The following is a 23,111-nucleotide window of genomic DNA, read 5'->3' as shown; positions in this document are numbered from 1 at the left end:
GTATGAGGTGAATTGAAAAATACTGTCTCTTTTATTATTTTTACAGTGCAAATATTTGTAATAAAAATAATATAAAGTCAGCAGTGTACACTTTGTATTCTGTGTGGTAATTGAAATCAATATATTGGAAAATGTAGAAAAACATCCCAAAATAGTTAATAAATTTCAAGTGGTATTCTGTTTAACAATGTGATTAAAACTGTGCTTAATCGCGATTAATTTTTTTATCACTATTAATTTTTCTGAGTTAATCGTGTGAGATAACTGTGATTAATCAACAGCCCTCATTTTAATATCCTCAGTGCTGTCTCAGGAATCTAATTAAAGGACCATGCTTGCATGCATCCTTTCCATATTGCAGTAGGTAAGTCAATAGTATTGTTATGGACTCTCATTTCCTGCGTAGAAACGAACTGTTCGTTGTAGTGATTGAACTATACTGATTACTATAAGAGTTTAAAGAAACAGTACATGGGTCTGCATTTGGCCTTCGTCAGTATTTCATTTGGGTTGCAGAAAGGTTTTTCTTTAAATTGTCACATTATTTTCTTTCGTTAATCATCTTTTACTTCTTGCAGTGAACCTGAGGTGATTGCTTAGTGATTTCGGTACCAGGTCTGAAGTACGTTACCTAGACTCCCTGGTCCAAAGTACTTTCAGATCCCACCAGGGTCATATTTAGAGGGATGAAGGACTGAGATCCGTAAATTTAGAATTATTCAGTTTACTGTGTGTGTGTGTGTGTGTGTGTGTGTGTGTGTGTGTGTGTGTGTGTGTTAAACCCATTTACAGTTAATGTCTTGCAGGTGAGATTGTACTAACTGGCGGGGTGAGGGGGCCTCTGTCTGTTCTGCAGAGACTTCTTTGTCACTAAGGATTATGAGTGTAAAAATTAGCATCTGTGCTAGTACCCCCGGTCAGAGCTTCCCCTTTCCCATTCCCCATAGCCATTTGATTATTTCAGTGAATGAGTTGGTGTCCTCAGGTGAGATTTGAGTGGACAGATCTCCATATCACACAATCACCAGCACATTAAGCACTAATAACCCCCTTCCTGGCACTGATCTCTTGGGACCAAGCTGCCATTGCAGTAAGGGTGCATTACCGTAATTGTTTAACTCCACTCTCCCAAATCTGGAGTATCAGAAAAAATTGATCATGAAAAGAACTCTGAGGTTGTAAATGAGCTCTTATCTGCAGTAAATGGATTGTTTTTGTCATATGCCAAAAAGCATGACACATTTGTTGCCTTTGCAGTTATTTTTGCAGCAATGACGCATGAGTAACTTTACCTGTGAGAACACTGTCCCACATAAATGTCATGTTTTATCATTTCTTCTTGTCTAACTACTTGAAAGGTATAGGTCTGATATGCATATGGCTCATCATAATGGAAGGGGAGTGGGGGAGCGATAGCTCAGTGACTTTAGCATTGGCCTGCTAAACCCAGGGTTGTGAGGCCACTTAGGGATCTGGGGCAAAATCAGTAGTTGGTCCTGCTAGTGAAGGCAGGGGGCTGGACTCAATGACTTTTCAGGGTCCCTTCCAGTTCTGTGAGATAGGTATCTCTCTATATATTATATGTAGCTTTTCACTTTAAGGTCACCAGTTTGAATCCAGCTCATACTAGTAACTGTATTATCTGATGGTTTAGGCCCCAGTCAGGCACGTGCTTAACTTTACATATGTGAGTAGTTCTATTGAAACTACTCGCATGCTTAAAATAAGCGCATGCATGAGTCTGTGAAGGATCGGGGTTTCTGTGGTCTATATGAAGTGAGTTGGTGGGTCTCAGAAGAGACAACCTGAATTAAGGCTTCTTTACTGTGTTATCACTACAGAAGGGCCATGGTCTATTATACCTTTACGGAATTTCAGTTTTAATTTTTGATAATTTTGTCACAAAATATTATTGTTCATTTTTAAGCATTTTTAAAGATTTTAATCTATTTAATTTTTCACAGTTGTGGGTTTGAAGCATATTTTAAAAATGTGTTTTAATCTTTCACAATCATGGGAAATTATGGGGAGGTCAGACAATTCTTTAATGACAGTAAACATTGAGATTCAAAAAGTTAAAGCTTTATTAGAACACACATCAGTATTACGTGTCAAAATATACTAAGTAAATATTCTTCAATCAAACTCTAAATTCTCAAGGAGCATTTTTCTTTCTTTGCCTATCTGTAAATTTCAGTTATCGATGGAAATATTTTTTCATCGGTTGGTGTGTGTACAGTGAAATCAACATTTACCAATGAAAATCTAATCCTTCAGAGCCTAATTATACCTTGGGGTAGGTAGCAGCCCTCAGTCTCCTGGGCTGTCAATCCAGCATCTTAAGTTTTGATGTATTTTTAAATAAATACACCTTTATAAAATGACAAATAATTACTTTTAATTGTTATAGGTGATCTGTTAAACTTGCAATATTCTTACCTTCTAGAGGAGCCGGGGCTTGGACCTATTCTTATAGAAGAGCAATATTCATACTGTGGAATTACCATGTAGGCATTTGAGTTACAATCAACTGCCTCATGTTATAGGAATGGCAGTAATTTTTCAAATGTAAACCCGTGCCTGCCAACTACATTCATAATTTATGGGACTAGAAATGCACAGGGACAGTGGATAAGAGAGCGTAGCAGAATGAGATTTCATTCATTTTTATTTTAAGCAACATTTTGAGTTGTGATTACTTCTGATATGGACGGTTGTCATGACTGGGCTATTGCTCAGACTGCATCTGGTTCTGCAGAGTGGTCTGTGAGTGTGTTTTGTGCTTTGCGTAACCTTGCACTGTCACAGCATGTCCCACTTTACTGTTAAAACTGTTCCGTGTTACTAATAGTATCCCATCACTGAGGCTTTATTATTGGACAACAAAGTTCACTTTAGTTTTCGAGATTTGTTTAAACTTGTTGCATGCTTATAATAGATACTGGAATGTGCTAAGTGAAGGCCCCAATTCTGCAGCCGGATGCATGGCTGGGTCTTTAAATGGATATAAGGATCAGGCCACATGGATCCAACTGCAGGAGTGCATTCTAGGGGCTGATCATGCCATCCTGACCTGGGTAAAACTTCTCCTAACTCCAATAAGCATATCTCATTCTAAGGGTTTAATGTACAGACAGTTGCTCTGGTTTAACTTACCAGTTTTAAATCAGCTTAGGGTATGTCTTCACTACTGGCCGGATCGGTGGACAGCGATCGATCCAGCAAGGAGCAATTTATCGCATCTAGTCTAGATACGATAAATCAACCCCTGAGTGCTCTCCCTTTGACTCCTGTACTCCAGCGCTGTGAGTGCCGCAGCGCTGGTAGCGCGGCTCCCAGCGCTGCAAGCTAAACCCGATCAGGATGTGGAGTACGTGCAGTGCTGGGAGAGCTCTCTCCCAGTGCTGGTGCTGCGACCACACTCACACTTCAAAGCGCTGCCTCGGCAGTGCTTTGAAGTTTCAAGTGTAGCCATGCCCTAGGACAAATAGCTGAGTTTGTTAGCTATCAGCTGTGTATTAGGAAGATTGTCTCAGCAGGGCTTACTTGCACCTGGAGGAGTGGACAGCAACGAGAACTGCATGGTTTCACAGAAACTTGTCCCCTCAAAGCTCTCCAGCAGCATGTCAGATTACAGTCAGTATGTCACCATAACTCTCAGCGGATGATCATGTCCTAATGGCATGACATCATGTCCCTTTAGGGTGACCAGATGTCCTGATTTTATAGGGACAGTCTCGATTTTTGGGTCTTTTATAGGCTCCTATTACCCCCCACCCCATCGCGATTTTTAACATTTGCTGTCTGGTCACCCTATGTCCCTTTCATGGGTGTTGCATATGTAACGCTGACAGATCCTGGTTGGCGACGGGCGGGATTGAACCTGGGACCTCTGGAGCTTAGTGCATGAGCCCCTACAACAGGGGTGGCCAACCTGTGGCTCCAGAGCCACATGCAGCTCTTTAGAAGTTAATATGCGTCTCCTTGTACAGGCACCAGCTCTGGGGCTGGAGCTACAGGCGCTAACTTTCCAGTGTGCCAGGGGGTGCTCACTGCTCAACCCCTGGCTCTGCCACAGGCCCTACCCCCCACCCCTCCCCGCCTCCTGCATGCCACAAAACAGCTGATCGGGAGGTACAGGGAGGGAGGGGGAGGTGCTGATCGGCGGGGCTACCAGTAGGTGGGAGGCGCTGATAGCAGGGCGGGGCAGCTGCTGGAAGGCTGCTGACATATTACTGTGGCTCTTTGCAATATACATTGGTAAATTCTAGTTCTTTCTCAGGCTCAGGTTGGCCACCCCTGCTCTACAGCAGCAGCTAAAAGCCAGTTGGTTGTTAGCTCAGGCTGTAGAGCAGACTCATTTTATCTCTCTCGTTAAGTGATCTTGGTGCCACTAGATGGGACAGAGCACCACACCCAGAAGGGTTACACATACGCCATGGCAGTAGGTCAAAATAGGCAATATATAGTAGTGTTAGTACCTATTGCATTACTCTTTTACTAGCATTGCAGTCTACTTTGTTTGTAAGCCCTTGGAGGCAGGGATTATCTTTTTGTTTGGTTATGTTTGTGCAGCACCTAGCGCAGTGGTCACCTGGTCTAGCACTGAGGTCACTTGGCACTGCTGCAATAGAAAAAAATAATAGCAATAGAGTTCTTCGTATACAAGGGGTTTTAGTCTCATACTTGTATCCATTAGTTAAGACTAAGCAGAGCTCTGAAGCATAGTCTGATACACAGTTATTTTGTATTCATTTCCTGACAACCAATTAATTCTTGATCTGCCTGGGGTGTCCATGGCAAAATGTGGAAAAGCATAGCCAATGATGGACTTCAGCTTGTGATGAGTGAACAATTGAACCCATTTTCTTCTCTGCAGCTAGTAGCAACATTGGATTGTGGAGGCTTACCACGTTCTTGCCCTGTATCGTGGCAGTGAAGGGAAAGAAAAAACATGTATAGTCATCCGTTTTAATTGATTGTTTCAGTTTGAGACAGACTTTCATTGTGTATAAGAGTATTAAGCAGTTTAGACATCAGCATTGTAAGGGAGGCCGACTTAGGTTACAATTAAAAATGTTTAAATTCCTTCCCTGTTATTAACAACTGATATTATAGCTGCTAGAATTTTAATACTTAGGTCTCGATTTTCAGAGACTCTGAGCACCTCCCTTTGACTTTAATTGGAGTGTTATGTGCTCAGCAATTTTGAAAATTTAGGTCCTTAGTTTTTCATGATGCCGGTGAACCCTGTGTGCTGCTTATTTACATCACTTCACTTTGAAAATAAAAATATAGTCAGTTTCACTTCCTGGTTCTCTCATGCCAGCCTGCTGTTGCAATGTTTGGGTTGAAATCAATGCCCAGGGAAATATTTTAAGTCCAGATCAAAACTGTTTTCACTGAAATTTAAAAAAAAAAGGTTTTATGTTTGGTAAAACTTCTTAAAAACAAACACCACTGAAGAAGTGACCATCTTTGCACATATTAGTGGAACAATACAACCGCACACGCTCTTTCCTCCAACTGCATTACGAGTCATGCCGATTGGTTGCCACGCTGACAGCAATGCAAAACAACTTTTAAACAAGAAAAACTACAAAGGGTCTGATTCTTCACTGCTGGACACAGAGCATTTTATCTCTGAGGTCTTATTTTTCTTTAATTTGGTTTTCAACAGTATAAAGTTCACTTGGTGAAGTTCAACATGCTTGGCTGGATAACTGGTCCAAATTTGAGTGAGTGTGTGTGTGCGCGTGTGTGTTGCGGGGGGAAACCCCAAGAATAAAATGCTAAGATGGCATGTGATCAGAAGAAGGTTGAGAACCCTCTACCTAGACATTTGTGCATAGGACTAAAGCAGTTGTTCAACCAGTAGGAGGCACCACAAAATAACTGCATCCAAGACCTCTGTTTGATTCTGGTTTCTCAAATACAGTAGAACCTCAGTTACGAATGCCTTGAGAATGGAGGTTGTTTGTAACTCTGAAGTGTTCACAACTTTGAACAAAACATTATAGTGGTCGTTTCAACAGGTTAAAATTGAACATTGACTTAATACAGCTTTTGAACCTTTACTATGCGGAAGAAAAAAGCTGTTTTTAATTATCTTAATTTAAATTAAATAAGCAGAGAAACAGTTTTCTTACTTTGTCAATTTTTTTTTAATTTTCCGTTTGTTTTTAGTAGTTTATGTTTAACACAGTACTGTGCTGTGTTTGCCTTGCGTGTGTCTGTGTTTCTCCTGCTGCCTCATTGCATACTTCGATTCCAAACGAGGTGTGTGGTTGACCGGTGAGTTCGTAACTCTGGTGTTCTCAACTCTGAGTTCTACTGTATTATGTTTCTCAAGTAACAAAACAATAGTCAGGTCTCCAAATGTAAACCTTTTAAGGGGAGATGTGTGCGCAAATCCTCCCTCTCCCATTTATGATTTATTCTTTTTATTATAATGTATTTTTGAAGTATATATTAAGGACGTGGACAGGGTCAAACTCTTAATTTCTCTTCCTATTTAGTTAATTTCCACCTGGTAATCACCAAAAGCAGAATTCTTACTGTACTCAGTAAGAAGTAGGTAGTTCTGCTTTGGTTGAGATTTGTTGGGATAGACAAACCACTAACTGCGTATAACAGGAAGCATGATCTCTGTGTGTGTCACTGTCTTAGCCTAATAGTGTCCTTATTATCTTAAGTTCCTCACAATCTTTAATATACACTTATAAAGTTTGCAGACGATACCAAGCTGCGGGGGTTTACAAGTGCTTTGGAGGGTAGGATTAAAATTCAAAATGATCTGGACAAACTGGAAAATGGTGTGAACTAAGTGGGATGAAATTCAACAAGGACAAATACAAAGTACTCTACTTAGAAAGGAACAATCAGCTGCACACATATAAAATGGGAAATGACTGCCTGGGAAGGAGTACTGCGGAAAGGGATCTGGGGGTCATAGTGAATCACAAGATACATATGAGTCAATAGTGTTGCAAAATAAGGAAGCATCATTCTGGGATGTATTAGCAGGAGTGTTGTAAGCAAGACACAAGAAATAATTCTCCGCTCTACTCCATGCTGATTAGGCCTCAACTGGAGTACTGTGTCCAGTTCTGGGTGACACATTTCAGGAAAGATGTGACAGATTGGAGAAAGTCCAAAGAAGAGCAACAAAAACGAGTAAAGGTCTAGAAAACATGACCTGTGAGGGAAGATTGTCTAGAAAAGAGAAGACTGAGAGGGGATATAACAGTTTTGAATAACATAAAAGGTTGTTATAAGGAGGAGAGAGAAAAATGGTGGTTCTTAACCTCTGAGGACTGGACAAGAAGCAATAGGCTTAAATTGCAGCAAGGGCGGTTTAGGTTGGACATTAGGAAAAACTGTCTAATGATCAAAGTGGTTAGGCACTGGAATAAATTGCCCAGGGAGGTTGTGGAATCTCTGTTGGAGATTTTTAAGAGCAGATTAGGCAAACACCTGTCTGGGATGGTCTAGATAATACTTAGTCCTGCTATGAGTGCAGGGGAGTGGACTAGATGACCTCTTGCAGTCTCTTCCAGTCCTGTGATTCTATGATTCTATGATATTTATTCTCACAGCACCCCTGTCAGGAACAGAAGTCTTGTGTCCCCATTTTACAGATGAGAAACTGAGAGGCAGAGAAACTTAGGCCTAGTCTATGCTAGAAAAGGTTTGCCTAGTATCCTGCTTTCTGAATTATACCTGTAGGACAACACAGGCCTTCATCTAGCATTTTGTTTTTAAATTAGAACCATTCAATAACTAAAAATCACCACACTGCTGATTCAGAAAAGCATGCAAAAGTGACAGGGCTGGGAATAAAACTAGTGTATGTTAATTTCTTATACTGGGATCTTCCGGAAACACACGAATAGTGCTGGTTGGAAAAAAAAATCATGTGTTTATTATAAAAACAAACAAAAATGTCTGCCTTTTTTTTAAATTAAAATTTCAGGTGGTTCCACGATGGGTCAAAAGTGGGAGGAGGGGGAGGTTGGGAAAATGTAATAATTTTTTTTCTAATTTCAAAATTTGATCTCATTTTCAAAATCTGAAAAGTTTAATAAACCATTTCTACACATGAGCTGTGAAACCCATAGTCCTATCAAAGAATTAGTTATTTGAGAATCGTCCCCTTATTGCCCAAGTGTTTAATTTGACGTTTCTTTTAGTTAAAATTCCCTAGGAAAATATCCTTTTTAAGCAAACACATTAAACTACAATCCCAGCTAAATTTATAACTGATTTAATCCAAAACCATAAACACATTTATTCTTTTGCTAACAGAACAAAGACTGCATTTTTAGACCCACTGATTTTAATTTATGGCTGATATGCCTAAAATATTTTAACGGTATCTGTGCCTTTGCCGGGAAACCTGCATTAATAGAACTGAAAAATAAAAATGAACTGCTGGATAACTTTCTAGGTGGCCAGTTCTTAGTCAGCTCCAAAGACTGAAGATGTTCAAATCTAGAGCTTTGGTTTGGATACATCCCAAATGCAGCACGCTCTTCCAGTTTAAATGATAAAAGTATCTTTCTGGTATGATGCATACTGTATTGAGAAAGCTGATTTGCACATATTTAAGATAAAGTGCTTTTAAAAAAATATAATGTACTTAAGTAATCTGTGAAAGGTTTTAGAAAGGTGTCCAAGAACTCACTCAAAACGTTTCTAAAGATGTAATAATTCTTCTGCCGACTACATGGGACGTTATTCTTTATTTATGTCCTTTCCCACTTTCTAATCTTAGCAAGCATTGTTGCAAAGAAAACTGATCCCAATCTGGAAGGGAAAGTGCTAACTCTGTGCAAAAAGCTGGAACAAATGGTTCAGATAAAATTGAGATAAAAGTTTTCTGTTCATGACAACCTTAGCTTTAATCTTTCTGTAATGATACTATATTGGTACTTTTAAACTCAGTACTTGGTGCCTGTCTTGTGTAACTCTAATACTTCTGCCAGGCAGTAAATATAGATATAAATACCAACTATCTTGTTCTGAAAGAGGTTTTATCTGCTGTTGGGATGGTTTAAATATTAGGGACCTAATTCTTGTTTACCCCACTCGGGCAACGTAAAGGGGTCTCAAAGTGAGTGTAAATGTAATTTACCAGAGTTGCGTAAAGCGGCCTCAATGTAAATGAGAATCAGGTCCTGGGTTTGTAGTACCTAAAGCCTCATTCTTCATTGCCTTACACTTAGTGTAGTCATGTGCATTGTGGGTATGAAAGCTGTCATTCCGATCCAGTGGTGGCACGCTTCCACTTTGCACAGGTGTAAAAAGCTGACGGATGTGCAAAGCAGTGGGGCATTAATGCCAATCAAATCCTAGGAATCTCAGGATACTTCTCTCCATCATTCTGACAAAATAGGGCCACGTGGGGTTCTTTCGGGTAACTTTAAAAACTGGTATTCTGGGTAGGCATTGACATTCTCTATGGCACTGTCCATAAGAGTTTGCGCAACAGCAAGCTAGGTAGAGAAACTGACCAGAAGCCAGAGTCTGATTCCATTAAAGACACTGGCAAAACTCCCGCTGACTTCCATGATCATGTGGCGGTGGAAGAGAGATCATATTGTGGATTAGAATCACTGAGCTAAAGTAAATCACTAGGATTTAACATATTTTTGAGAGATTAATACCTTTCAAGTTGGGTCTTTCACCTCTCTGAAATCTGAGCAGTAAATAGCCCTGCAGGGCATTTGCGGGGGTGGAGGGGGGAGCACCTTGCAAACACAATAGCGCACTTTTACCTAATCAGTTTTATAAACCACCTGTCACTCTGGGATCTAGGTGCCATGCCTAGACTGTAGATGAGAGTGAAAGCTGTCCAGAGGGAACAGTCAGGTCTTGTGTCCTGTTTGCAGGGAAGTTCAGTATATCAGGGATGAGAAAGGAATCAGATGCTTCTGATGATAAATGAATAAAGAATGTATGTGGCATGTAGATTCTTTTGTGAATTTGGAGCTAATAAAAGATGCCAGCTTGATAGTCATAGGGTCTAAAGTCCTTTGTTTATCCTCAGAACAGGCATTCTGTGGGCAGTGACAGGGCTTGCTGCTGTACACCCTCCTGTCAATGTGTCTCAATCCTGCCCTGAAGCGACCACCTCTAGGAGTGAAAAGGAGACTTCAGTCTCATAGACTCCCATGGCTACACTGGCGCTTTACAGCGCTGCAACTTTCGCGTTCAGGGGTGTGAAAAAACACCCCTCTGAGCGCTGCAAGATACAGCGCTGTAAAGCCTCAGTGTAAACAGTGCCACAGTGCTGGGAGCGCGGCTCCCAGCGCTGCAAGCTACACCCATAGAGGATGTGGTTTACGTGCAGGGCGCTCCGACCACACTCACACTTCGCAGCACTGCCGCGGCAGCGCTTTGAAATGTCAAGTGTAGCCATCCTTCTGCTTTCTGCTGAGACTACCAGAGGGGCATCAGTTGTGATGCAGATGTCAGCATCCATTGACAACTTGGCTGAGATCACCAGTTCATAGGCATTGAATGGTTATCAGGTGATGGTAATAATTTATTGGCATTGACCAGAACTGAAACGGTCCATGGCCTTAGAAACTGCTTTTCACTGAGACGGATATTCCAGGATATTCCTATCTTTCCTTTTTATTTGTTTGTGCTCTGTTCAAAACACAGGCACAATTCATGTTGAATGCAGGACACATGTGGAGGATTAGTAATGTATCAGGAACAAAAGTTGAGGGACCACAGTGCCTCTTTACTGGAGTCTGACTGATCTTGTATCAAGAATATCCAGAATAGTTATAATTTGATTTGGAATTTGAACACCCTCAAATTTCAGAGATGCAATTTATGGTTTTGTTCCAGCGTTGATTCTGTGAAGCCCTCCAGATAGCTGCCCTTAAAAATAAATAGAAATATTGTCAATTGATTTAGTCCCCTTGGAAACTGACAAGCTTAGGCTGTTCTGGTCTGTGGGTTCTATTCCCAGTTCTGCCCAGGGATGGCTCTGTGTATTTTGCCGCCCCAAGCATGGCAGTCAGGCGGCTTTCGGCTGCGCACCTGCGAGAGGTCTGCTGGTAATGCGGATTCGGCGCCAAGCCTGCAGGAGGTCCGCTGATCCTGCGCCTTCGGTGTACCCACCCCCGAATTACCGCCGAAATCGTGGGACCAGTGGACTTCCCGCAGGCGTGCCGCTGAAGGCAGCCTGACTGCTGCCCTCATGGCAACCGGCAGGCCGCCCCCCGCGGCTTCCCGCCCCAGGCGCACGCTTGGGGCACTGGTACCTGGAGCCGCCCCTGGTTCTGCCACTAACTTGCTGTGTGCCTTTGGCATGTCACTTCCCCTTCTCTATGTCTCCATTTCCCATGTGTTGAATGGCTACGGTGATAGTTGCTATCCCTTTGAAATATATTTGAGATCATTAGCTAGGTAGAGGGAGCTTTTCAAAGACTCAAATGGGAGTTAGGCCGCCAACTCTTGTTCACTTTCAGTGGGAGATGGGTACCCAACAGCAGTCAGTACCTTTGAAAATCTCTCCCATGAGTGTGAAGAATTATTTATTAGTAGTGCTGGCTCAAGCCCGGGAGCCAGTCGACTAGAGTCGATTTGAGCATCCCTGACTCTATGCGCATAGCGTTATTGAGTTAAGTGTGACGGCTGTGAGACCCCACAGGTGCACAGTATTCAGCTGTGGAATATACCAAGCCAGTTGTTACGGTTCGTAGGGTCTGTGGGCTGGAGCCCCATGATGGGCCTTTCGCACATCCAGCCTCCGCAGATTAGAAGGGCTGCTCAGACAACTCGCTTTCTTGACCATGTCAATGCAGACACGAGGATACCGCTGCACGATGACCTGCAGTACCTGCCAAAGACAAGATTAAAATACTGCAACCCTCTATGGAACCGCATCAAGACCCTTACCCTCAATTTCGATGCTGAGGCTCAATGGAAAGTCACATGGAGCATTTCGACCGCTCAAAGCAAACAGCTTGTTGTTGACCCTGCCACGGAACCACTGGGCTTTGATGCATGTCAGTAAGACTGGTGCGGATTGAGTTACATCAGAGCATCTCATGGGAGATGTGGACAGACCTTCTTTAAATGGAAAATGAGGCAAGCACCTGCATGCAACTGTCATCACCAGGCACAAACGATGGAGCACGTCATACCCAAGTGTCCCCTTCGTTTGGGCTTGAAGGACATTCACCAACTCACTGCTGTGGCAATGTGCTGGCTATCAAACCTAGATATAAATTGTTAGTCATTGCTACCTACCCAAGCCATATGAAAGAAGAAGCAGCTTGAGCCCGGCATGGGGTATGTGGGACGTGTGCAGGCTTCCACGCATGCGTAACATAAGCCTTCTCTACATTAGAAAGGATTTGACAGTATAGTAATACCGGCAAACTCTGCTAATGGAGACAAAGATTTTACCAGCAAAATAATTCTTTTACCCAAACAAAATAACTTACACCCACCAAAAGCACTTCTCTGCTGGTATAACTACGTTTGCACTGGGCCTTTTGCCAACATAGCTGGGTTGGTTGAGGGTAATTTTTTTCATACTCCTGGCCAGCATAGCTATGCTAGCAAAACTTCGAAGTGTAGATCAGGCCACAGTGTATTTCCCTTTTGGCTGGCACGTGCCCTGTTACTCCAGGCATGAGCTGAGTGTGGAGAAATTATTTTGACTAAGTTTAAAATCCCTATTGGATTTTGAGAGTGCAAATAAAAAAAGGAAACGGAGAACTTGATAAAGAAGTACATAAAGCTATAATTGTTTTTCCATATTACATATATGTAAAATAAAACACACACACTTGCAGCTAGGTAGTATGACTTTTGTGCATCATTATGATACACATAAGTTAGAATGCAAGAAAATAATATAAGCAATTACTGTGCCCATTATACTAGCAAAAACTTGAACCCAACAGCAAGCTGTGTCGGTGGGGGAGTAGTTGGAATTACTGGGTGAAACTCTCTGGCTTGTATCAGAGGGGTAGCCGAGTTAGTCTGTATCCACAGAAACAACAAGGAGTTTGATGGCACCTTAAAGACTAACAGATTTATTTGGGCCTAAGTTTTCGTGGGCAGTTCTTCAGATGCTTCTTTTCTGGCTTGTGTTATGCAGGAGATCAGACTAAATGATCATAAACCTTCTGATTTCTGAAATTATTCAACTCTGTAGTTAGTGGATGAAATTCTGGCTCCAATGAAGTCAGTGGGAATTTCAATGGGGCCAGGATTTCATCCAGTGTAAGTGCAGTTACAGTAATTACTGTCTGTCTATACTTGTGGTTTTGTTTTTTTGGCTGTTTCCCTACAATGGATTCTCTTGGTGCTCTGTTCTCGTGGCATAGTTGTGCGGGGGAGAGAAAGGGGCTGTGATTGTAAAGTTCCTTTGTCTGGACAGGCCCTTGAGCTGCTTAAAACATGCATTTAGAGGCAGAATAGGAGAGATTTAAAGAATTCTCTCTGGTTTGATCACAGTGCAAACTATACACATAGTAACTGTATTCATAAATGCCACATAAACTGGTAAAAGCCACATGAGCTTTGGAGTGTCCAGTACAGGGCTGGCTCCAGACTTATCAAGCAGGTGCTTGGGACAGCCATTCCGGAGTGGGGTGGCACTTTCAAGTATTTGGCGGCAATTTGGCGGAGGGTCCCTCACTCCCAGTCGGAGTGAAGGATCTCCCGCTGAATTGCTGCAGATTGCGATCCTGGGTTTTTTTTTTTTTTTGGCTGCTTGGGGTGGCAAAACCCCTGGAGCTGGCCCTGGTCCAGTAATAGCAGCATTACACCTCATGGCCCACACTCTGCTCCCATTGACATCAAGGTAAATATGTAAACTCCAGCAAAGTCAGTGGCGTTACTCCAGATTAATATGAGTGTAAGTGAGATCAAAATCTGACCATTGTTTTCTGTAAGCAACCATAGCATTAACAGGGACTGTCTTTTTGTTCTGTGTTTGTACAGCACCTGGCACAGTAGGGTCCTGTCCATGACTAGGTCTCCTAGGCACTAGGGTAATGCAAATAAACACTTGGCAATAAATAATTGAGAGGAAAGATGACGAGTGTGAATATTTTAGACATGGAAAGATGGAGACTATATTACTTTTTCCTGCATAATCAGTTTTGAGTCAACTCAGCTGCCCACCTCAGAGGGCATGATTATAGTTAATTGAAATCAATGGAAAGGCTCCCATTAACATCAGTGGGCTCTGGATCAGGTCCTGAGTTCTTACATAACAGCATCTGTTCAGAAACCAAGAAGATCAGGTGTACTCCCTGATTCCGCAGTATAGAATTTGCCACAGAATCACCTCTAGCTTCAAAATCTAGAATTTATTGTTGTTTTGGTCCATAAAATTATGAAGAAAACCCTCCAAATGTGATGCAAGTGTAACACATGCAGTGTTTTTTCTGAGTCTAAAGCCAACTTGAAACAATAAGTCTGAGACTGGTGTAAACCGTTTCCTTTTAGCTCAGCAGTTTAACTCTGAAACTTAATGGTGGCAGTTTGGCGAAGTGTTTTAAGTATGTGAGTAATCCAGTTTAAGTCAATGGAACCACTTGTTTAAAGTTAAGCAAATGCTGAACTACTTTGCTGAATTGGGGCCTTGAACGTCAGTATCGTTAACTATTTCATGGCTGATCATCTTAGGATAAAAACCCAGCTGATGTGTTTATTCCATGATGCCAAACCACAATTTTTTTAAAAATCTGACACACAACTCTTAATTATGCTCTTCATCTGTTTTTTTCTCCCCAGCCATAAATGTCTGGGCAATTTCAAAAGATTTTCTTCCAAACATCAAAAAGGCTTTGTCCCTATTAAGAATGGGCTCCTTGGGCAGTTCCTTATTTTTTTAAATGAAGCCACTGTTTGTTGACTCCATCTTGGCAACAGACAGCATACCAAGCGCTCTCCAAATGGGTCTCCCCAATGCAAATGCCAACTCTAGCTACATGTTCACTGCAGCATAAAGCACATAGTTTTCTTTCCAGACAATAGTTCATGACTCTTCGGTTGAAAGATGTAATGAGACTAGGGCTGCTCAGCGCAAAGGCACTGAATGTGATTCTTTGTTCAGAGAAAGCAAGGCTCTGCCTTCTCTTGTGAGATAGTGGTTAGGGCAGAAATGCCTTCTGAGAAGCGGGGTGTGTTGTTTGGAAGCTGTTATCATGTGCTCTTGAAGGAGGCGGGAGGGAGGGCTGGATATTTTGACCTAAATGAGAGATAATGGACCCTGCAGTGGTTGCATTTTGCAGCCAAGTAATCTACAGTTTAAACATGCTTAATCAAATTATTGGGTAACGAGGTTGTTTTGTTCTGTTTTGGATTATACACAGAAGGATACGTGAAAGTTTGTGCCTCCATAAATCTTATTTCCAGATGCTTTGGCTAAATTTAGTTGCTTTAAGAACATTTTATCAACTGTGGGTGAGAGGCATTGTTGTTGGTTTAGTGGTTAAAACAGGACCATGAGTTAGGAGTCCTGGTTTTCTTTTGCAGCTCTGCTACAGATCAATTGTCCATATCCTTCAACTGCCCTGGCTCAATGTCCCCATCTGTAGAAGAGAGAATAACACCCACCTTTGTAAAGTGTGTTGAGATTCTCATGTGAAAGGCACTGTAGAAAGACAAAGTATTTACTTGTCTAGGCACATACCACTCATTGGTGAAAAGCCCGTTAATATGTGGCCTTGCTGTTGACTGGATTGTCACCTTTTCGGTAAATGAATATTGTTGATATGGCATATATGGAATTGACCCAATGATCCTGATCCTGCTCTTGTTGTAAGCAAAGACAAAGTTCCAGTTGATTTTAGTGGAAGCAAGGTCAGGCCCAGTGATTTGCAAATGGTTGTGATGTTAGTGTGGCAAATTAAGTCTTCTCCAGACCACTTGGACAGTGTCTAGTAGAAAGTGAGGTCTTGTGGGTTTTGAGTTTGTGTGTCTGTGTTCTTTGATTTTTTTTCTGCTGGATGTGTGGCGCTGGTGATACCTGATCTTTCAAGTCCCACTCTCTGGTGCTTCGGAGATCAGGAATGTACAGTACTATGTTTCATCTTGTGACCTACATACACAATGGAGCGTATGAGTAAAACCAGACCTGCTCCTCACCTCAAATATACCATCCCTGCCCAGTTGTAACACCACTATGTACCAGCCCTTGCCGAGTTGTGTGCACTCCCTGTAGACTACACTGACTTCCCGCTCATTTGTGGCTACAATTCAGGGCCTGGATACCTTGGAGAGCCCTGGATAAATACTGGCTATCTCCTTTGACTGCATGGAGAACTGTATCCTGCCTCCAGGGATGATCAGTGTATGACACTTCAGAAGAAAGCAACCCCTAATCTCTGCACACAGCATCTAGCTAGTTGTGCAATGCTGTGTTTGTGGGAAATGGAATTCCTTCCTGATGCCTGCAAGGAATCAGCTTTTGCCCTGAAGCATGAGATTTAGCTCCCTTTATCTTAGTCTTTATAACTACAGTTGCTGCTGTTGGTCATAAAATTATTCATTGTCCTCTTAAATCCAGATGCAGTGTTTGCCCCTTTGACCTTCTCTGTTAATGAATTCCCCAGGCTGGCTACACATTGCTGAAAAAGTATTGTGTTAAATTTACCTGATGTTAATCAAATCTGGTGACCTCCTTTTTCTCATGTAAATGAGACAAAGTGATGCATTGCTAATAATTATGCTTAAAGAATGTGATAGTTAGAACAAGCCCAATTTCTCTCTCTCTAATGGCTAATACTTTTCCTTCTGTCTCTCTCATTTCAGATTAAATTTTCTAGACTTCGAGGTTAGTTTTGCACAACCATTTTCATTAGAGAAAACAAAGGAAAAGAACAGCTCTTCTAAGCTTCCAAGTTCCGTAGAGGAAAGAACACAACTGAGGCTTACTCATAAGAAAGGCAAATTTAACTTCAAATATTACTGCAGTTGAGGGGGCAAAAGCTGATGTACTTTTAAGTTGTACATGAAGGATTTTTATGTCTTCATGCCAGGAACATGTTTATTTGGTGGGTGCAGATTACTTTTTCTTTTAAGCCCCCAAAAGGTCAGTTTAAACACACACAATAAAAAGTCCAGACAGGCCATCTATAGCTATTTAAGCTGTCTTGGATGCAGCTGGCTCCAAGGAATAAGACAGCCCAGTAGCAAACAGTAAAGCTCCCAAGGAAAATATGCCAGCAATTTGTCTTTCGTAACTTTGCACATAAGAGTTGAGTAGGAGATTTTATATACAGTGACTCTGTGTTCTTGTTTAATTCAATCAAGCAAAACAAGATACTGTATATCTTGCCTATCTTTGATGAATAATGGTGTAAGTATGTTTCTTCTGCTCAAGGCCATTACCTGTGGGGGTCTGAAACATTTCCCCTGTATGGAAGGAGTCTTGCTGTCCTCTCCCGACACACATATCGTAGTAGGCTCTTTAATGCTGAAACTTAATTTAAGCCAAACCTTAAAAAGGAGGATTGTGTAGAGCCCACCCACCTGTTACACGCTGAACATCTCTGACTCTTTTTGTTGGAAGCTAAAGCAGTTTCTTATGGAGAAATGGTGACTTGCGTTTATATTGTGCTTTTTCGTTTCACAGAAGCCCAGAGTACTTAACAGCTATATGTAGCAGTCACTTCACCCCCTTCACTGAAAAGCAGCCACCTTTGAGGTGGAACATTGCACGACATTAAACAGTGTTTTAGGACAGAGAGCGAAGTAACATCTAATTGAACCACAGGAGGAATTTCAGATGGTAGAATATAATTAGGCAAGTTAGAATTTGGCCAGGATGCCCGGGTTTAATTTTTTAATTTTGTGGAAGTGCTATGGGATTATTAATGAGCACAGACTGTTGGATCTTAAATCACATCTGAAGAATGGCACCTCCAGTAGCCCTGTGCCCCCTAGCACTGCCTACTGGGATGTCTGTCCAGAAATGACTCATGGGCAAGAATTCTATTCACCTGAATCATCCGCACCACTTCCTGCTGCACCTTGGGGTGCTTTGGAGCTGTCCCATCCAAGTAATGGCCCAAGCCTTCCTAGCTTTAGTGATCTGACAGATTTCCTGCAATGACAGCATGATTGCAGACAGTTCCTTTAGTCAGGTTAGTACATGGTACTTTTATGAAAACTTTCAGAAGTACTTGGTCTATCAGCCCTGTCCCCCCCTCCCGCACCCTGAACCCCTCATTTCTGGCCCTGCCTTGGAACCTGCACCCCCATTTAGAGCCCTCACCCCCCTCCTGCACCCCAACACCCTACTCCAGCCCAATGAAAGTGAGTGAGGGTGGGGGAGAGCAAGCCACTGGGGGAGGGGGAATGTAGTGAGTGGGGGTGGGGCCTCAGGGCAGGGGAGGGGAAGGGGGCAGGGCCTCAGGGAAGGGGCAGGGCTAGGGTGTTTGATTTTGTGTAATTAGAAAGTTGGCAACCCTATCCAGGAGGTTAGACTGGATGATCAGTGGTTCCTTCTGTCCTTTGTATCTATGATTCTTTGCGGGGGGGGGTAAACCTTAGTCAGTTGAAAATCTACCCCAATAATGCATTCATTGGAGTTACACCCGGTCTGAGTTTGGCCCAGTATCGATCAACACTAACAAAGCAGCATAAGAAAATAAGTGTTTATGGACAAATGCCTATTTTAGGGGTTGCAGGAAATTCACATAACCTGCCCACTCATTGCTGCATTATTTGTAGCTCTATGGTATTTTAAAGAAAGTTAGTATGTGATATGATTTCCGGTGTGGTAAGCCACAGTCATTTGTTTATATTGGCTCCAAGCCAGGAAGTAATATACTTCGCCGGGACGGAAATGATAGGCGTTTGATGTTGTGAATTTCCTGATGCAGCAATTGAAGATTTTTTTTTTAATTATGTTCAAAGGGCGCCCTTCACATGCAAACTCTCTGAAGTAGGAGCCACTTTGCTAGAGTCAGCTGGTAACATTTGCCAAGTTAATGTCCCTCCTTAAAAATGCAGTGTACTTCCCTCCCACTGCTTCTGTACTTCACCTCTGCAATTCCTTAGGGAGTAGCTAGCCAAGAGACAACTGAAGTCTAAATATGCCTTTGCTGCTCAGAGTTTCAAGTCTTAGACAAATGAGAGAGCTTCACTGGTATACCTTAAGGTGTGAATTTAAACCAGTGTAGTTTAAAATGATGTAAAAGGCTATTTGTGCAGTTAAAAGCCAATTCAAGTTACAATAGTGCAACTTTCTAGTCTAGACAAGGCCTCAGTGCCCATCATGACGGCTTTTCCCTAGAAGGCTGCAGAGCAAGACTCGTGTAGGCACTGCCGGCTTGGGGTTTGATCCTGTTCCCATTGACACTCAGTGACAGTATTTGCATTGACATTGTTTTAGTTAGAGATGTAGCTCATGGTGAATCACAAGCTTGCTTGTTAGCATGTTCCCTACTCAGACACCAGCAACACTCACTTATGCCATAGATGTGCCAGATCACTGAGTAGCAGCTACGCTCTGCGGCAGCAGGCCCAGGCAACGAATATGGAGCATTGAAAATGAAATGGAAAATCTTTGTCTTGTGTGTGCTTGACAAAATTGCTCTCCCACCTGCTTTCTGAAGGGTTAGTAAATAAGGGCATTTGTCATATAATTGGCCCAGGATCAATGCTTGTGTAATGACTTCCCTTCCCCTGCTTGGGTCATTAGCAGCGTTTGAACGCAGGACCTTGAGCATCACAGCACACGGCTCTGCCGCTCCAGGTAGTTGCTAAGATGTTAATATGTTCTAATTCTTGAGTGGACCTGCTGCAAGAGGGAGATGTGATATGCACATTCTCAGTCTGTTACGCTTCAAATAGCTACTAGTCAGTAAAATCATTTGCAATGCTCTTCCAAAGGGTTTGGCCAATTGCAAGACATCAGGTTGCAACATCTGATTATCTTCATACTCTCTGGCTCCACTTCACTTCCCGCGTGATTATATTTTTTTAATCTCTCTCCCTCACTTCTAGCAATCTACAATTACGAGGCTGTCCAAGATGTGGAGCTCTCCTTGCAGGTTGGTGATACGGTTCACATTTTGGAGATGTATGAAGGTAAGTCCCAAACCACCACCTTTCTATATGGTAAAAGTTTAAATCTCTGAAACAAGTGTTTTAAAATTATATCCCTCAAAATTAAAATATTTAAATGAAAAGTTTAGGGAAAATGATTTTGTTTTGTTTTGTTGCTTCTGAAATTGTTTGTGGAAAGTATTTACCACTTTCTGACTAGATCTAGTAGGATACAAAACTTGGATCCAGATCCAAACTTCCAATTAAAGTCTGGTGGTGTTTGGCCCATTAAAAAGATGGGATAGTTTTGAAGTTTGCATCCAGAGTTTCCCAGCTGAAGAAGCTTCTCTCAGGCTTGTCTCTAGTTTTGAAGGAGTTGAAGTTATTCTCAACTCAAGAAATACAAGGCGTATTGCTCGTTTTGGCATGTGAGCATTCTTCATGTGCTACATATTTTTCTAAATTAAATGTCTGTGTGTGTAATATGTGGTGATGTTTGAGATGTGGTGATGTTTGAGAAAGTTCCTGTGTAATAATGGCACTTTCTTACTCTGAATCCTGTTTCCCTATCTCTCTCTGAGTTGCATCTGCCTGCCATATTGACACATGCAAAGAATTTAAATATTTGGTTCCCGGAGAGCTAGTGAATATGCATGCAAGCTGGATTCTGTTCTGCCTCAGACATCAACAAACTAAGGCCTTATCTACATGGGACATTACTGAATGGCAACCGAGTGTGCTGTAAATTCACACCCTGGCTTGCCGCTCAGTAACGTCCTGTGTAGACAAGCCTTAGTTCCAGCCACAGGATCTTTCTTATCGGTGGGATGATGTAATGGATTTTCAGACCCAAGGTGCTCTTTTCAGATCTGCCAGTTAGAAAAAATCACTATTTTTTGATTTGTAAACTGAACTGAGACATCTCGAGGGAGAAGAGTTCCAGGACCCCAGAATATATTTGTCACTTTTTGGAGCCACTTGCGGCCCAATCAGCACACAGCTCAGCCCATGTGACATCCTCAGGGCCATACAGGTAGTATATATATTAGGTGGGCTGTATTCACACTGCACACAGAGAGCTGCAGATGCAGCCCACAATGGTAAATGGGTTAAGAGTCGCTCCTATAGTTATTTTATGACTCCTATCACCATAGCATCTGAGCTCCTTGTGTTATTATGCAATACTTGCTGGGTATTTGTCTCTTAAATACAAGGAAGTTCTGTATAGCACATCACTAGCTATTAAAACTGCTTTAAAAATGGTGCAAATGAAAATTAATACTTAGATCTTATAATACTTAGCTGTTAAACTGGACTGTCTAATATTTCTCTGCTGGGAACAGAATAGAACCAGCTATATCCTGTGAAGAGTACACTACCCATATCTCCATTTCATGCTATCTCTGTTCTCTCCAAAAGCCAAAAGGCCTTTTGTGAATATAAATTGTCATCAGACTTCCGCAAACTGCATCTTTGGAGGGAGGTGGGGAGAACATGTACAACTCCCCCCACTTTGGTATCTCCATTGAGCAGGGCAAGTTGCTTGCTTAGCAATTTGCTGTTAGTGAGTTGGTCTCCTTCCACTTCTCTTTGACCTTGACACTGGAGCCAGCCAGCCAGCCTGATCTTACATGTCAAAGCTGATTATACTACTGATGGGTATGTTTACAGTGATGTGTGTGGTAATGGAGGAGTGTGTTTGTAAGAGAGAATTTAATAAGCAATAGAGCCAACATATGAGCCGATTTTGCAAAGAAGAGAGAGGCTTAAAGCTAAAAACAGCCTTTTTTTGTGAAGCTGGGTATATCCTGAACTTAGAAAAAATAGGATTTTTACATGGTTGTTCAGTTTCCTCCTTACCCAGCTGTTAACAGAGACGTCAAGTAGAGTAAATTAGTCCTCATGTTGTCTGCCATCTGCCTGAAACTGTGCAATTAGGAATTTAAACTGAGAGTGGATTGCAAGTTCTTTGCAATAGGGCTTTTTATTCTGCGTTTGTACAGTACCTTGCACAACGGGATCCTGATCCATGACTGGTGCCTCTAGGTGCTACGAGAACACAAATAATCATTTTATTGGAAAGACGGAGGGAAGTCAGGCTAGGCATTTGTGAATTATAAAGGTTTCTCCCCCCCCCCCCCAAAAAAAGGGGTGCAGGTGGCTCCTTGGGGAATTCTCTTACAGATATGAGTACCTGCTCCTGCCTTCAGCTTCCCCCCCCCCCCCCCCAAAAAAAAAAAAAGTTTCAACATAGAAACTCCAAGTTTTCTTTTTTCTTTTGCTGTGGACACTCTTGCAAGTCTGTGTTTCCTTTCACTCGTGACCTCAGCTTTGTGTGTCTTGGTTTCCAGATGTGTATGGGTTGTTCTTTTGAAAACAACAGTGTTTCTGCAAGAAATGTCTTTATTCCTCCTGTGTTAATGCTGCCTCTGTACAAGCTGAACTCTAGCTTAACAAAGGCTTTTTCTCTTTTTTTGGTCTGAAAATCACTGGCTTTATGTAGGTGCACAGGTCTCAAGTTCTATTTTACTAGGTTGATGGCTTCCCCAGAAAGGAAGCTCTGCCCTATAAAGTTTTTTCTCTGGGGCATATTAGTTTCACCTCCAGTTTCCATCTGAGGGGTTGCTCTGAATCATGCAGAGGAGTGACATGAACCTGGCTTTCCCACATGCCAGTTGAGGGCCCTACCCCTAGACTAGAGTCAGTTTCTTTTTCTTGCCCAATGAATATTTAATTATTTATACAAAGTGGAACAGCTCCAACACCAGAGATTGAGAGAGAGTCAGAGACAGTCTCTGCAGGCTGCTGGTTACGGCATTCACCAGAGATTTGGGAGACTCAAGTTTGAATCCCTGGATCCTGGTTTTTTTGCATGCACAAAATTTTTTTTTGAAAATAAAATCTTTGTTTTGCTCCACTTCAGAATGGAAACAAATGTGGAAACCCTGGCATTTTTCATGAAATGGGATTCTTGTTTTCCAGCCAGCCCTGGTGAGGACTTATACTGAGTTACCAGGACGTACACAGGGCAATTTTACCTGCAGATGTCTTTCTCCTCCTTCTCACAT

At 42.1% G+C, this 23,111-nt stretch overlaps 1 protein-coding gene across 5 annotated transcripts in view; it reads left to right on the top strand.

Moving 5' to 3' along the window:
* DOCK5 (dedicator of cytokinesis 5) overlaps nt 1-23,111 on the top strand; it is a 151,415-nt gene that overhangs the window by 5,742 nt on the left and 122,562 nt on the right. For all 5 annotated transcript variants that reach the window (XM_050939817.1, XM_050939815.1, XM_050939814.1 and 2 more), the window contains exon 2: nt 20,002-20,085. In XM_050939817.1, the coding sequence (XP_050795774.1) occupies nt 20,002-20,085 (84 nt within the window). The remainder of the gene's footprint in view (nt 1-20,001; nt 20,086-23,111) is intronic.

Source organism: Gopherus flavomarginatus, chromosome 2 (assembly GCF_025201925.1).
Source record: "Gopherus flavomarginatus isolate rGopFla2 chromosome 2, rGopFla2.mat.asm, whole genome shotgun sequence".
Taxonomy (NCBI): domain Eukaryota; kingdom Metazoa; phylum Chordata; order Testudines; family Testudinidae; genus Gopherus; species Gopherus flavomarginatus.
This window is presented reverse-complemented; position numbering and strand designations above follow the sequence as displayed.